The sequence below is a fragment of the Nymphaea colorata genome, chromosome 1, assembly GCF_008831285.2.
Source record: "Nymphaea colorata isolate Beijing-Zhang1983 chromosome 1, ASM883128v2, whole genome shotgun sequence".
Taxonomy (NCBI): Eukaryota; Viridiplantae; Streptophyta; class Magnoliopsida; order Nymphaeales; family Nymphaeaceae; genus Nymphaea; species Nymphaea colorata.
In genome coordinates this window covers 24,379,920-24,397,051 of record NC_045138.2, presented here as the reverse complement: position 1 = coordinate 24,397,051, position 17,132 = coordinate 24,379,920, and the positions used below count along the sequence as shown (strand labels likewise).

At 35.9% G+C, this 17,132-nt stretch overlaps 1 protein-coding gene across 6 annotated transcripts; it reads right to left on the bottom strand.

Moving 5' to 3' along the window:
* Window positions 1–1,071: 1,071 nt before the first annotated feature.
* LOC116264818 (phenylalanine--tRNA ligase beta subunit, cytoplasmic) lies at window positions 1,072–16,731 on the bottom strand. 6 transcript variants are annotated; one of them, XR_004174931.2, is made up of 21 exons: window positions 16,542–16,729; window positions 16,379–16,434; window positions 15,954–16,051; window positions 13,917–14,046; window positions 13,723–13,838; window positions 11,637–11,703; window positions 10,645–10,686; window positions 9,771–9,812; window positions 9,556–9,632; window positions 9,239–9,365; window positions 8,979–9,146; window positions 7,923–8,051; window positions 7,680–7,790; window positions 6,360–6,494; window positions 5,262–5,336; window positions 3,656–3,763; window positions 2,757–2,852; window positions 2,423–2,506; window positions 1,811–1,902; window positions 1,682–1,718; window positions 1,072–1,571 (listed from the first exon to the last, which is right to left on the bottom strand). XR_004174931.2 is itself a non-coding variant. In XM_031645250.2 (21 exons), exons 1-19 carry the CDS (start codon window positions 16,597–16,599, stop codon window positions 1,828–1,830), a joined length of 1,794 nt encoding a protein of 597 aa, XP_031501110.1. In that variant the 5' UTR covers window positions 16,600–16,729; the 3' UTR covers window positions 1,072–1,571; window positions 1,682–1,713; window positions 1,811–1,827. The 6 variants fall into 6 exon arrangements, 4 of the variants coding, with proteins under 4 accessions (XP_031501110.1, XP_031501098.1, XP_031501117.1 ...); XM_031645250.2 differs by having other exon boundaries at window positions 1,682–1,713; XM_031645238.2 differs by having other exon boundaries at window positions 1,072–1,713.
* Between the last annotated feature and the right edge of the window lie 401 nt (window positions 16,732–17,132).

Here is a 17,132-nt window from a genome sequence, read left to right as displayed (position 1 = left end):
TAGCAGGAAATAGTTGGCTATAGCTAATAACTAATCGGTGTAATCGGTACTACCTAAATGGGATTCAGATTTAGTTCCGGATTCATAACCACAAATGAAAAACTGAAATCTCAATTTTACAAGTAAACAAAGCTTGACAAGACATCCTGAAGCAAGTTTGAATAATTAATGATGCGCTTCAAATTTTACTATCCAAAATCCATCAATCTGGTTCCATTTTGAATTGAATATAAGATAATCTTGAAACCATTATGACATTCCGGTTCCCGTCGTGGGCATAGGAACTTCTACTTTGAAATTAATATCGGACTATCTGTTTGCTGCTTGCTTTGCCTCCATCTACTCATTAATCGAGTTTCCTCCCAACAACAAAGTAAATGTGTTGGCAAGATTAAGACAAGATAGCTTCATCCGTCTAGGCTAGTAAGTTTGATTGCCACTCCTATAAGAGTTCATCTCTGTTTTCCAGCACGAACCAGAAAAAAAATAAACCAAAATAATAATAAAGGAACTAGGATTCAAAAGTTACTTCATTAAGCTTCTCTTTAACCTCTTTCTTCCCTTTTGCTCTTAAGTTTGCAATTTATCCGTATTTCAATAATATTTACCTTGAATTGTAAACCGTAATTGAAAATTTCAATCACTCCGGTAGTCGTAAGAAGAGGTCGTCCAATAGTTTTTTTCGTTTCCTGATATCAATATGGGCTAGGCGGTCCCCTACCTGTTCATTAAGATAATTAGGAAAGACAAATTTACATGAAGAACTGAGAACGTCTTTCCAATATTTCCTGCACACGAGGGAACTGGTTGAGCTCTATGGGAATGCTAGCAACAGACGTGGAGTTGTTGGCTTAGGACCCTATACCCTGTGGCTGCCTGTTTAACTCCGCAACCATATCCGGCCGACTGGATTCAATAGTTGCAGCAAAATTGACCCATCATTCCCTCCTGGCCATCCCACCAAACTAGATCAAGGGAAAAGCAAGCGAAAAAATTGATATCCCCAAGCTGATGAGACAGACACGTTCGATAGAATCAATTTTAATGCCGATACTTTACATGAAATCAAAATTCCAAGCATGAACAATCCAGTAGCATCATATACCAGACCAGTCTAGAAGTACAAACGTAAGAGCAAATATTTCTCTAGCTAATGTCTGTCATGCAGACACTGCCGTATATGTTACAGTGAAGACAAAACATGCAACCTTGTTTCTTCACTTTGAAAATAGTTTCCTTTTGGTCATTTAGAGACTGCTAACCGTATGCATAGTGACTACAACAAGATAGCGTTATACAAAAGAAAGCTATCTTGAGAAATTTTCAAACTTATTCCAACCTACGAATAAAAAAAAAATAGATTACAAAATTTCATGGTCTTACAATTTAGGTCACAAAAATGAGCTGTATTTATGATTGGTTCTTGTTTCTGTCCAAATACTACAATCAATGAATGCAACACAGGCACCAAAAAGGTATATGGGCTGTCCCTTGACACCATCCAAAATCGTCAAATTTTCTTGAATTAAGTTATCAATCTCGCTAACCTCTTAAGGTAGATTGACCTGTAACTGTGACATAAACAAGCATAAGAATCTGGAAAAGGCAAATCATGTGCCAACCCCAGTACAGCGGATGATGTAGATCGATGAGAAACACTGAAAAAAATTGTATCACCAACCAAAAAATCGAACAACAGGCCTGGCAAGACAGCTATACTGAAAAGCAACATACGCATACCATCAGCACACTTACACATTAGCAGAACAAGCAGAATCTAGAACGACCAAGTAAGGACAACACAAACTACCTGTGTCTCCCATCCATTTAAGTCCATGAAAATGGCTCAAGGCTGATTTCCACAAATGAGCAAGGGTCTGGGATATCAAATTTGGTTAAAACCTGCAACAATCCGAAATCACAGTCAAAATTGTAATAAATCTGCGCTATCACTATAGCCCTTTTAAACCAGCTCATAACCCATATCGAAGTCAAGAAACATAACAACCTAAGTTGACAAATGTAACAAATCTGCACAGCAGAGTGCGAATGGGGCAATTCGTCTTACTTGACAACTTCATAGGAAGTATAATTCATTTAAAATTTCGTACATCCCAAAGAGAAAAACAGAGCCCCATCACCACACAGAAACCATTCACATCAATGTGATAAAAAGTAGACGTGGAAAGACAATGGAGAATCAGATCACAGCTGAATACTAAAAATTAAATTTCTAGAAAAATGTTTTACTATTTCAGCTCCATTAACAATCTAGGTTATGATGAATGCAGCTACAATTTCTTAAAGGACTTCTGAACAATATCATACTCAACAGAACAGTGCATTCCTTGCAGAAGGATGTAAATAAACAGTATAACCTACATTGAAGCGTGACAGGACCATTTTATAAAAATCAAAGTACCTCGGGATGCACAATGCCAAATGCACCAATTTGCTTCCCTTTGAAAATGATACTCGCTTGCCTGCCTGGGAAAAATTCTGGTTCCTGCCACAGTAAACTACTTTAGAAAGAAGTAGAGAACCTGTCCAGATATGTACCACAACCATCTGGAAAACTGTTCTCCACCGAAACAGCATGTTTGCTATCAGTTATAGACATGGCAGGAGGCAAAGCAGTTTATATAAAGTGAAATTGGACAGCAACATCAGTAAACGTCAATCAGAGGTCCCTAGGTCGGTCCAAGTTGCAGAAAACCATTAATCTGTCGTGAACCTAAAATGATAAAATTACTTACAGAAGATGGCCTTATATAATAACCGGTCTCATCTCCAGCTGCAACAATAGGCACTCCAACAATGTCCATGATCCTATCCACAAGGCCATGAATAACCTGAAAATTATTGTACTGATATTAACTAGATTGCACAGTGTGAAAAACATGCATGATTATATAAATCCTGTTGGCAATTGTGATTCAAATTTTTTTAGACAGAAGGTAAATCACCTCATCACAAAAGTATGCTCACTTTACATGGATCCTCGTGTTGTTTTTCAATAGTTTTACACATCAAAGTATCAAATTTGTTTTTGACCATCCAAATGGGTGGAGGCACCATCCCCGTATTACTAGGTTCCATTTCTATGGTTGGTAGATATACGTATGTTAACCAGACCCTTTCATATGCATCATATGAATTTGTACGGTCTGGAAAAGCTTACTTTGTCCTAGCCAATGCCCCAAAAAAAAAAAGGCCCATAGGTGACCTTGCTCTGTTGCTCATGAAGAGTGTCCACTGTCCACTTATGTTATCCAACTTTTCATTCTCACATTAAAACATGACAAACATTAAATCTCCAACGAGCCAGAATAGAGAAATAAGATGATGTTCTCCTCTCCTGATCTCTGCCTGCACTTTTCCTCATATTGCACCAAAAACAAAAATAAATAGTGCAAAAATAATTTAGCTATTAATGACAGAGAAGGTACACAAGCAACCATCAGCCTCACTGGTAACAAAAGCGACACATTTAAGTGAGAGGGGACCAATCCCTGAGTGAAATATCATGCAGATAAATCCTAGAAGGCAAGCAGGGCACAAAATTTTGCAGCCATGTTCAATGTCCCGTTGTTGAACTGGGAGAAAAGAATTCTGATGCCAAATTCTCTATTTAACTATTTTCTAGGTGACATACCTCAAAGCCAGAATTAGCATTGCAATATAGTGCAGCAAGATGGCGACGATTAACTGCACCCACATCACTTTCACCATTAAGAAGCACAACATCACCAACTTCAAAAATCTGTATAGTAAAAACAGCCTAACATGAATGCTAGCCATCAAGAAATGCCATATCAACAGAATTTGACAAAAAAAATTATGCAGAATAGATTAACAGCATGAATAGGGACTTAAACTGGTCAAATTCAACTTTGATATACATTACACTGAAGGTGAAAAATCAAATTTTTTAAACAAACTGTTTTGTACCAAAAATTGAATAGCAATATTTCTCTAATGAATCTGAGTCACAATAATAAAAGGAAGGAATACATCCATTCAGTTTCAATATGAATAGAGGGGCATGACCATTATAGCACTCAAACTATTTCTATGTGCACCATTACAACTTGCAAATGTTACAGATTTCTTTGACATACGCACATTTTATTTGTCAACATCGCAGCCTTCGGTTGGATGTCTAACTGATTGACACCTTTCTTGCATTTGAATGGTCTTTCGATCGAACTGAAATCTGATTTATTTTTTATATAAACTGTGAGATGATTGTGATAAGATTCAAGAAGGATATATTCAAGTTAGAAAAGCATTCAGATTCTTACATGAGGTAAGTGTACATATGGATTGCACAAGAAAAATCTTAAACAGCACCTATAAATGGTCTTGTTCCAGCTAAAGGAATAAGAAACCAATGTATCTCTTGACGTTTACATGGGGAATATGGGTTTCATTTGTGGAGATTAACCATCCACTAACCACTACAGGATATTTCATTTACCTAGGAGATCAATATGATTTTAAAATTTAAATCATAATTTTTTATTCAAGTATGATTAAGCTCCTCCACAGAGAAGCTGCATTATGGTATAAGCAAGCCAAGGTTCACAACTAAGCTGCATTACATTTTTTACCAGTAACACTACAAAACTTACTTGTTTTGAGATTGATCATACAAGCATATTTCATACTTAGACCAAAATATTCAAGTCACTTAAGTCAAATCCATTTATATGTTACACCTTAAAAGGCACAAAATTTGTTAATCGTACCAAAACTTCTACTTGTGTCACTTAGCAGTGGAAATGTATTGAATCCAGGGAGGGAATCGAGTAATTTCTGGCTATCTTGTATTAGATCACTAGGAAGTAGGAACCTTAGTGTCACCAGATATTGAACATATTAGCAATAAACTATTGCTACAGAATAAAGATAAATGTATCATCAATGTTCCACTCCACAAAAAATGCCAGTTGCAATGGAGTTCACATTCTCTTACCTCTATCACATACTCATCATGGAAACCCTAATTTCTAACTCAATCAAGAGGGCAGAGTGGCCAGGTGAAACAATGATGTCATTATATGCCAGGTAAGGTGCATGCAATATGATCCAAAAAGCAAAACTGGGATGAAGACCAAGAAAGAAAGCCACATGCAACTGATTGTTGCTTTTCACAAGGACTGGACCGTGACAAATGGCTTATAATCACAATTGACAAAACAGTAACCAAAACAACATAATCATATTGGAGACATGTCGATGATAATGTAATTGAGTACCTTAATGGGTCTCGGATGATCTTTATTGTGCCCTACTGTTTTCAACAGACCAGGCATCATGCTTGTTCGTGCAACCTAAAAAAATCGTCATTAAATATTTGAATAGATACAAGAAAATAAATGTTCACAATCATAAACAGATGCTCCATCATGAATCACCATTCAAAATGCTGATAGTCAAGAGGCCAAAACATACAAGCTCTAAAAACAATTACCATGGAATATAATGATAATCCCAGGCTAATATCTCATGACAGCAGCTTCTTACAACAGCAAAGCTAGTTGACTTTCATAGTTTATATACTTTAGCATAACATGCCCAGGAAAAAAATAATATGGCTGAGACAAAGTTAATTGCATCATACACAAAATTGCCACTTCAAATTGTTCAGTACCATGTTAATAATCAATCAGACCAAGTAGAATGGTGGTTCAGTTGGTGTTGCTCATTCTCCAAATGGACTATCACAGCTGTATGATGCAAATGCTAAAGGTGGACCACACTATTGACATATAGAACACATAATGCTTACACCAACGACCAAACTGCTTGCAATTAGATTGGCTCATATGCTTTCATATCTCGTATCTTCCAAGTTACACATGGCTTCTTTAAGTGAGAATGCAAACATAATCTATGATTGTACTCCTAGCCTCTTCTGTTTAAAAAAGCAAAAAATGGAAACAAGAAAAAACTCAACTTGAGAAAAGATCCTAAGCCAGTGCTGCCACATTTTGTTAGGAAAAAAAGGGGAAGAAAAGTTCATGCACATAAACAGATTAACAAAAAATACAGAAGACAAAACACACATAAGAAACTCACTGACACATCCATATGTGTGTGTATAAAGTAGAAGTTAAACCAGATGCAAGACTGATCAAAACATCAATTAGTCCTTTGAAAACTTGTAGCGACTAGTCATCCCTAGTGGATCGACTAGCCCACAATCCATGACCTTACAGACAGAATGAACATGAATTAATCAGCCGGATACAGACTAAGGTGAATAGTTGACATGCACCAAAAGAAGCCATGGAATTGCATTGTTTTTAATGCCAAGTAGGAAAACATAGAATGTTCACATTTTGAAGACAAACCTCAAAGTCTGATGAACGAGGATTCCCAATAATTACTGCAGTTTTTGAGTCATCCTTACGGTTCAGCATTGAGAAGTTCTCTTTATATGAACAGAGAATCCATGTTAGGACTTCAGAAAATCCAGCCATTGCTACCTGCGGGAAAAAACAATAACCATTTAAACTTGGCTCTAGATATTAACTGCCATCACATGGATCCTGATCTGGATACAACATAGACATAAGCAGCGCCTACAAACTAGGATGCACGTTAGCATCACCTACAGTAATTCTAGTCACTAACTATTTTAAATAAAATTTCCATAAGTATCAATCTGAAGGCAAACATCAATTCAATATTTCACCAATGAGGCAACTTACCAAGAGATAAGCTCAATAAAAAAAGAAAGAAAAAGAGAAAAGGTTATTGGCACTCAAAGGGAAAAAAAGGATATTTAAATAGGTTTGGAAACACTTTCTTTGAAACACACAAAAATATCAGGAAAAAAATCCAAAGCAGAGAATATGAATTGATAAAATAGTAATATAAGAACATGAGAAAATGGAAGAGTTAACTTATTTTGTGAAGATATCAAAGTATTTTTCTTGTTTGAAAGAGAATTAATTCACAGAAGCACACCCTATATTTGTTATCAGTGCCATGCCCCTATGCAGTCAAAATTGTGACTCAGCCCAGGGCAGAGCGACCTTTTCCACTAGGCTGTAGTACTAGGCACCAGAAGGAAAAAGGTCTTGAAAAGTTCCTTTTTCACCTCTTTTACTTTTATTTCCCTACGTTAACCCTTTTCCATCATTTTGGTCCTCGTTTTCCCTCTTCTTCTTCCCTCTTTTTCTTTCTTTCTTTTATTGATTTTGGTTCACACAGGCCCATCTTAGATGCCGCCAAGTCCTTTCTGAAGATCCACCACCTAGGCTGCCTAGCACTTTTGACTACATAGGCCATATCCCAAAGCAGATATTTAGCATCAATATTACAAGAGAACAAGAAATCTACTGTATACGACTTCTTCTGTTTTGAGGAGGGTTAAGGATTCAATGTACTGGAAAGACAAACACCAAATTAATGGCCTTTCAAGACCCATTTATACACAAACATTGTGAAATTTTCTAATGAATATTGGAGGATTTTCCCTGACACTATTTATCAATGAAAAGGTAGAATTATGGCAAGCAGATTATTCAAAATTACAATCAAATTGATCTAAAGTTAATTAAAGTAAAATAGAAATCAATCATGTGCTCTGTCTTCCTGTAGGAATCTTATATGTGGGAACAGGAGAAAAGAACGCCTTCCAACAATGTCACATCTACCAAAAGTACCTCCAGTCTTATGAGATCTGTGATTTGGTTGAGCGGCTGTTGGCGTCCTTGTGTGAATGTCTCTGGCTTTGTCTTGGGGATTTTGTTATAACCGTATGCAATTGCAACATCCTAAATATAACAGCACTCTGATGAGTCTTCAAACAACAAAAATTTAACTCAGAAAGAAAGAAAATAGAACATCTCATACAAACCCCATAACTAGAAAAGACTTTCTGTGTGTTCAAGAAGCTAAAGATGTACCTCCATCACATCACAAGCATGCAGTATATCACTTCTAGTCGGAGGCACAGACAAATGAATGTGGTGAACACCATCACTTGATTCTGACAACCGGCCATGCAATTGCATTCTATTCAAAAGATGTATCACCTGAGACATGAAAGAACAATGAAATTGTTATAAACTAATTTTTACTTTTTCCCATAAGATTTTAAAAACGAGAATGGTCTTATTAGTAAAGCACATTTGAGAAGAAACGCATTCATTGTAGAACCTACTTGGAAACTAGATCCTCTATTTAGGACTACTCAAACGTGACCACTTCACACAATTACTAATACCTATGGTGTTCTTACATTTCTTTTGCAAGTTTATCGATATGATGTACATAATTTATTCTGTTCCCACTTCCCATGCATATATAAGTTTTAAGAAAGGTCACAAAATGAATGGCCCAAAAAACTGTATAATCTTTTTACATCAAAGAATCATATTTGGGAACAAATTAATTTCATTGTCAAAAGAAACCTGATGAACTCATTTACAATGTTAGATTTATGAAAAAGTGTTTAGAAATTCCAATAAATTCAGTATATTTCAGTCTTCATGATTTCATGGTCATATTTTAACTTTCATGATCTAGTTATCTCACAAACACATGCATGCAACATATATATAAATAGATGCCCAGAAAGTAGGGATTAAAACACTGCATGCAACATTATGATGCACAAATTTGATGAATAAGGGTTCAAAAAATAACATTCTAACTTTTTCTTTTTTAGGCTTATGCCTTAAATCATTTGATGTACAAGACAAATATTATGTATTAATATTGATTCCTAGGTTTTCCAACATGCAAAATCCACCTAAATAGTTGGATTTGCCACAAAATGCTTCTCAACAAATATCAAATTCCTGATGTCAACATATGCATATATCTAGAAGACAGGATCTAAGAATCCTTCGATTTTTTTTTCCAACTCAACAAAAAACAATCATCTACACAAGGCCCATCAAAAGTTAAAAGTGTCACATAAAACAAACATAAGATCACTTCAGCACTTCAGAAAATACCTCAGAAGGTTCCAGTTTAGCGCCAATGGAGTTGGTGATATAAGAAAGAGGTACATCGAACTTCGAAAAGGACAAATCAGGATATATGTGGATCTTATTGTCAGGATATATCACCTCAACTGGCTCAACCTCAAATTTTCTTTCACAGTACACTGAAAACATGGTCACCTTTGGCAAACAAAAAAGCACAACATTACACAGGTGACATCAAATCTTTGAAATGAAAGAGTACAAGTACATCAGTATCAACTATTGCGAACCATAGTATTCAAGACGATCTTAGCCTTTGTTAAGTCTGTTGCTGTACACTCAATCAACACATTTCTCGTTTCTAATCTGATTGCAGAGTGTGCTCCATTAATGATAGGAGGCAATGATAAGACAGTCCTGTAGAATGCAAAATGTGGTCAGTCCAAGGAGTAAAGTGGCATTTCTTGCTAGCAACACAGAAATTTGTTTCTGAAATAGAGGCATCATCAGAACATTTCAAATATTGTGTGAACACAGATCCACATGTTAGATCGCTTGAAGTGAAAACTGAAAGCAGACAAACTCAACAACAACAATGACTGCCTACCGATTTGAGTCATAAATGACTGGATATACTGGAGAGTTTTCGATTATATGCAAAAATTTCTTTAACTTCAAATCTCCCTGGAAAAAATTTTACAAAAGGCTAAAAATCAGTGAAGAGAAAAGCACAATAAACAAGTACAAGAAAGACTTTGCACCTAGTCATTTACTTGCTAAACAAATTGACACAACACCTGAAAGAAAAAGGTTTAAACATACTTTATAGAACTCCATCAGTTCATCTGCTCTGAAGCTTTTCACCTGAAGAGCAAAATTATTGTGTTAAGTAAAAAAAAATCCAAAGAATTTAGGAAGACAGCAAAAAATAAGTTGATGCTAAACAGGTAGAACAGAATCTCTAGTGATTACAAAAGCTTGTGGATCAATGATGTGAGAGATTTGGCATTTCATACTTTACTAGAACCTACTTTTGTTTACAATGATAATCTCATCAAGTTCAATTGCATATGACCAAGCAGTTTACTTCAAGGATCTTCATCACTATTCATGACAAGTTATAAATTCCTAATCAGCCGTAAGTACAAGATCTTCTGACATGATATGGACAACAAAAATCTCTAAAGATGATCATGGTTCCACAAGAGTAATTCCACATCCTTGGATAAGTTAGTAGATCATTTTGCTGCAGTATAACTCTCTGTTGCTTATGAACTAGGCAATAACCAGCATTCAAGAGACTAGCATGAATTCTCTGGCAGGAAAGAGGAAAATCAATATCGAGTCCAAGTGCTAGCCTTGTGAAAAGGGCAAAAATCCTATCAATGCCTTCAACCCAGTCTATTCTGCATCAATTTCATTGATAAATAAAACAGTAACTAGAAGATAATTCAACAAAAAGTCATTGACATAAACTGCAGAACTAAAGCATGGATAACAGAAAAAAGAGAACATTTTAAGGAGAAGACCATGATTCATACATCTAGAATATTACATATTAACTTAGCAAGGCAATATTGAGAATTAACAGCATATTTTCTATTGGATAATACCTCATGCCACAAGAAACAAATTGTTGAAATTCTCATATCAGGAATATTAATGCATTGTAACAATATGGGCATGAAATTATTACCTGTTTCAAGGGAACAAAATTTATATCTGAAGGTGGCAAAGCCTGTAAAAGGAGATAGTACTGTTAGACCTGCAACGCAGCAATATGATCATCCACAACTTGCATAAGTTATGGTCAAGTGAATGACAAATAGGTCATCTATCATAGGTGTTGCACTCAGAATCAATTTGTTAAAGTAAATAAGAAACCAAGATACTGAAGACACAGCAGAAGAATTCTTTACAAATTATAAGGTCTAAGAGGATTCGGAAGGCCATAAAGTGAAGCTCACTGGCAAAAGGTATTTGGGATCAAATCAGCTTCAATCATGCACTAGTTGATGAAGTGTTTTTCTATCACAAAGGAAAATGCAAAAGTTTCATTTGCAATAAGCATATTCTTCTTAGTAACTAATCCTATTCCTAGAAATAAGACCCCATTCCTGACAAACCAAATAGCAGCATCAAAAAAATATGTCAAACCCAGCAATAATGAAACAATGCCACAACTTACAGCTAAATGACAGTAAACAAGTCCTGCCTGCTGGAAGAACTCTTCACTTCGTATGAAGCAACAGCTAGATTATTGTAATATGATTTATGAGATCAGTATGAGTACCCACATTACTAGTGCACATGATTTAAGAGATCAGTGTGAATATCCAGGTTAGTAGTGGACATTAGAGTCAACAAGAACTTTCGTAAAGAAAATGATTTATGAGAATAAGAATTTGACTCATATGCAACAGAGAAATCGCAAGAAAAGAGACAGATATTGAACATGATTCAGGAAATGGGTAATATCCAGGTTACAGTGGACATGATTTGGCAGAGACAATGTAAAACCAGGTCATCAGTGAACACTAGAGTCAACATTCAGCAACTTACGTGAAGAAAATGATGCATGAGAGTAAGAATTGGTTCATATGCCATAGAGGGACTATCAGAATATAAAGGGAAATGCCTTCATTGGCCATCTAAGAGGCCAAAAGAGTTGAAATGGTAAGCACTGACCTCATACGTGAAGGGCCCCTTTAATGTATCCAGGTCATGTGTTCCAATTGCAACGAGTGTCCTCTTCCTGCGAAACAAAGCCAGAATTATTACCTTCACATGCATAGTGGACCAGTGGCAAGCCAGATGTCAATAATCCAAGAAAAAAAATTTAAATATCAAACAAGGCAAACAGGTCTGTGAACCAATCTTCTTCGTATGATCACAAGGAACAGCAAATCAATCACACATGCATGTCATGCTTACTGACCAAAAACAAGGTATTCAATAATCCAAGAAAAAATTGTTAATATCAAACAAGGCAAACAAGTATATGAATCAATCTTCTTCGTATGATCACAAGGAACAGCAAATTAATCACACATGCATGTCATGCTTGCTAACCAAAAACATGGTATTCAATAAACCTTAAAATCAAAGACCATCAAACCCAAATATAGAAGGCAAAATCTCCATCAAGTTAAATATAATAATAAATGGATACTGTGACTGAGGAATGAATTCATTCAGCAGGAAAATAATTAACTAGATATTCCAAACATTGGTGCAGAATATGCTTGAAAAGAGTATACAATTCACAGCTGCTCCAAACATTGTGTGTACGTGTCTTAGTGTGGTACATGTATAGTTTATTATACATGTATATTCTACATATTCTATAAATATGTATATGCATATATTATCTATTTATGTATTTTTCTCTTTTGCTTTTTCATTTTCTTGCAGGCTTGCAGCTTATATTTCTGTCTTTTTTAATTTTTGTTCAGCTGCAATAGACTGAACAGAGATAAGCACTGGAACTAGCTCCAAGCTACTCCCCTGTGTCTTGGCTGTACAAACAGAGATTCAACCTCACTTTTGTGTAGGGCCTGTTTCTTTATGTTATAATAGCATATTTTCTTCAAGATCTGGTTTGAAAGTGATTCATAAGTGAGATTGCTTTTTGTGGCTTGTCAGTACAACAGTTGTGTATAATAGGCTCTTGTCAGCCTATTGCTAAGTGAAAATTCTTTGTGAATCTCTTTGTGAACTTCTCCAGAGCATTTCACTATGGTATGTATAAAACAAGTCACAAATATTGTTTTCCGAATTTAAATGGGGAGGTTTTTCTAGAGTATAATATAATAAGCTTGAAAAAGGAGAAAAATAGAGTAATTTTCCAAAAATTTTAAAAATTCCTAAAAATTAGGGAAAAAATAAATGAGAAACTAGTAAGACAACATAAAAAAGTAGGTAAGCGAAAAATAAAAATTAGAAAATGGAAAAAGCCATCTGGCATTAAAAACCTGAAAAAATGCCTAAAATGAAAAAAAAAGGGAGGAAACGTGCTTTTTTGGGTTTTTTTGCTTTGGCCTTGTTTTCTAAACGCGCATTTTATGTCAATATTTCGGCTGATTTATTTTTCGAATTGTTAATGCTTTTTGTGACTATGGTACAAAAACACACAAAAAGGCTCAGATATTAAAGTAAAAGAAGTACGTCTTTAAACTTTTTGGAATCAACCACTAGGATACTGGTAAAGAAAAGCTTCAAACAGAACTCTTTTCTACATGCCAAAAAATTCAAAATAACAATTGGGTACTCATAATACTCGAGTTTGAGTTATGGAAAGGTCCTTCTTCCATGGGAAGTCACAAACTCCTAATAAATGTTGCCATCATGGTAGTTTCATGAAAATCCAATCACACAAAGAAAAGTGTGAATTTTCACAAGGAAGGAAAAGCTGTCCACAGCACTTGCAAAAGTGGTCTTCCCTTTTCCTATGTTTTGGTTCTTGGTATCATCAATAACGAAAAATGATTTTTCTGGCCGACATGGATTTCTATCCTAATGACTTTTAAGGAAACAGTTTCCCCTTGAGATTTTCTCGTAATATAATTTTAATAATAATATTTCATACATGAAACCAATACATTTTAATCATTTAAATAGAACTGAAAAAACCTAATTTTTTAGGCAGGCCAGGCTATTATACCAATTGCTGAAACAGGGATGGACCACAAGATCACAAACTAAGTGACTAAGAACTAAATCTATAACAGATGGTGATTGAGTAATGAAACATGAAGCTTTGGCTTGGAATTACCTACAGATGTTCTGATGCAACCTGTCTTGAAGATCAATGAAACTGTTATATCTTGCCTCATTAAAGGTAACTCCTCTCAGAACAGCACATACGATGAAAGGGCGGACACAAGAGGTCTGCAAAACAAGGTAATTATTATTCAACTTACTAAAAACAAAATTGGCTAGTTCCACATGAAAGTTCTGCATGAATACCTCTGGCTTAACATGCATTTTAAGCACGGAATCTTTTGGCATGTCAACCACTTTATAAGTAGGTATTTTATCAACACCGATGAAGATACGCAGTGCTTGTGCAAGACCTTCAATGCAGAGAAGATCATACCTGTCCATTGCCAAAAAAAAATCAATTGAAATAAGGAATGATCTTTCAATAAAATTAAATGCTTCCACTTTTCTAAAATCATGATGCACAAATTTTGCCCCAAGAGTGACACGAAAAAGAAATTAATATGACCATGTAAAAACATAAAATGGTCTCATAGCATTGATGAACTTAGTCCAACATCTTCTATGTTTTCTGCTGTCTGTGAATTACTTACAAACTCTGCAAGTGAGGTATCTAGAAAAACAAACACACTTTATTATTGAGTACCTTGATTGACAACTATGACACATGGATATGGTACAAGACCATCTGACCATGTTGGTATGGCTTTGCACAGGTAAAACATTGCACAGCCTTGTCCTCGTGATATAGGAAAAGGAAGGGATGCCATTGTTCAACCCTCCTCCACCAAGCTCTTTCTTAAAAGTTTTCTAAATAGGCAAGCCCTGATCCCCAAGAGAAAATCTAGTGGTCAAACCAAGCAACTGGTTAGATACTTGGTCCAACCTAGAGACACTGCACTTTTTACAAAAATAGATAAATGGTGAAGATTATTTAGAACAGCTAATGATCTAGTTGTTAACCTTCCTTGTTTTCTTTCAAATTGGTTCCACTTTTAACTGCACCAAAAACAAAGATGTATATTTATAGTCCTCCAACATTAGTGATTTGGCACAACCATACATGCAAGTGTCTTTACATTTTGTTGTCTTTCCAACAATGAAATTTACCAAGCAAACCAATTTGTTGCTTCTTAATTTGCATGAATCATCATAGAAGTTTACAAGAGCAATATCACTAGTGTGCAACAATGATTCGTACAGAGTCATGTTGACATGCCCAATCAATAGTTTGGTCCCTTATGCAACTAAAATGCAGCACAACAAGAGAATAGAAAAAGACACATATCAGTTCCATGCCTACTACTAGTGTCAGTTTCCTGTGCATATTGAATACCTTTTTATAGGGCTGAGTACCCAACCGCATACTTGATTCAATCACTAGATACTCTGGAGAGAGCGAGAGAGAGAGAGAGAGAGAGACAGAGTTCTTTACCATGTCTTTTAATCAGTTATATCACGCAATGCCCATTTTCAAACAATCGCTAATCACTCAACAACCAGATCATACAAAGAGGAACTCGGTCAAATTATATATGTGTGTGGGGGTGTGTGTACATGTCACCACACTGAGATTTTTCAACATGCAGTAGATGCGTTTACATGGCATACTGTATTATTGTGTGCATTCTCCACCACGAACTATAGTTAGAAAATACTTTAATCAGTTACTTTATTGTTTTACAGTTTTCTCCATATAATAATTCATTTTGCAGCATCGTTTTATACAAATTTTTGAGCTTCCAACTGGAATGGATGGTCAATTGAATGATATTTCAGTTTTTCAAGTTCATATATACAAACTATACCATATAAAAGTGCATATACATGTATTAACACATAATTCTCCATTCCTCCTAACGAACTGTAATTAGAAAATACTCAATCATTTAATTTTTTTTTTTTTCATAGTTTTCTCCACAATTATTGTCTCATAGCATTGATTTGTGCACTGTAGCATCGTATCGTCCTCATTTTTTTCATGCAATTCGTCAATTAATTTCAATGTCTCATATACAAGTGGTCACGGTTCGCAGAAAGAACTTACAATAACAAAAACCCTAATTCATCAAGGCCTTCTGAGCATAAGATGACATCAGACTAAATTACGCAATGCAGAGGAATGAATCTTTTTCATTGCTAAGATGTGGTCTCTGTAAAAGTACAGTTGTAGGACGGCAACAAGGACAAAATCCATAAATAAAATTCAACCACTTCAAAGCACAAGAACAGCGACTCTTTGTTGTTCCTTTAACGAAGTCGCCAAAAGGAAATGCATATCACCTATTGGCAGAAACCTCGATCTTGTAAATAACCTCCTCATCCTCTGATGTTTCTTCTTCCAAGTGCTTTTCTTTCCTGATTATGGCCTTTTCCGTCGTCTGCAAATTTTCACAACGTTAAGCGTGAATTAGTGCACAAGCAAGAAACTGGCTCTAAATGAAAAACGGATCAACCAAACTCTTTGTGGACTTAACAAGGAGAAAATCACAATTTCTCCATCCAAACTACAAGAAATCTCCATTCCACTTGCGCCCACTCGGAATGTAGACGTTCCTGTGTCCAATTCCCCCACTCCTCGATTAAAAGATTCCAGAAAAAAGGAAATTCAAAACATATTGAACTGTGCTATGCTTTCAACAGAGAAAAAAACCACACGGAGACGGACAAATGAAACACGGAAAGAAAGAGTGTTCGAGTGAACTCACGACATCGTCGAGCTCGATACCAAAGTCGAAGCATAGCGACTCGAACTCTTCCTGTGCTGAATCAGATATAAAACACAGAACAACGAAATTCAGCAGTTCAGAAATGCCGAAGCAAACGAAAGCAGAAGAGGAATGAGAGAAGATCGTAAAGATGGATGCTCACTATAGCTCCTCCCGAGAGCTTCGAAGAGAAGGTCCCGTCCCACGCTAACCGTCGGCATGGCAGAATGGCTCTCGGTCCCTGCAGAAGCAGAAGCACGGAGAGAGAGAGAGAGAGAGAGCGAGAGAGCTAGGGTTCTTGATGTCCTAGCCAAGAACCGGTCGACTGTTTGAGTGGAATATTGACTCAAACGATTTCCGGGGTCGTTGGATATGAGGGACTAAGGCACGGTCCAGTGAGTGTGGGCCGAGCGGGTAGGTTCCGCAAACATGGCCCCAGAATTTTATTGAAAAGAAAAAGATAACTGCCGCAGCCTGTTCATTAGCATAATAAAAAAGACTTGTTTTTTAGAAAAATCTTATTCTTGAGGTGCTTGTTATATGTTGTTGGTTGTGTAGCCAATTGTCTTGTGGATTGGAGTCTCCAGCTGAGCATATGGTTCATCTATGTTCGGATAGAGCTCACAGAGCAAGGACACTAATTGTGCTGAGATTGGACTATGTGTGTTGAAGGCTCATTCTTTAGAAGTTTGAGTTCTTTTGAGAATTCAAGAAAGCTTAAATGAAATTATTAGGAACTCATGAGCGGCTCATA

What these genes read in the sequence shown, in the direction of transcription:
- LOC116264818 (XM_031645238.2), bottom strand. Translation starts at nt 16,599, where the DNA reads ATGCCGACGGTTAGCGTGGGACGGGACCTTCTCTTCGAAGCTCTCGGG. An exon ending in ATCGAGGTTTCTGCCAATAG is followed by an intron (nt 14,047 to 15,953) that starts GTGATATGCATT and finishes GGCAATGGACAG; the next exon opens with GTATGATCTTCTCTGCATTG. An exon ending in TTGGCATTGTGCATCCCGAG is followed by an intron (nt 1,903 to 2,422) that starts GTACTTTGATTT and finishes GGATTGTTGCAG; the next exon opens with GTTTTAACCAAATTTGATAT.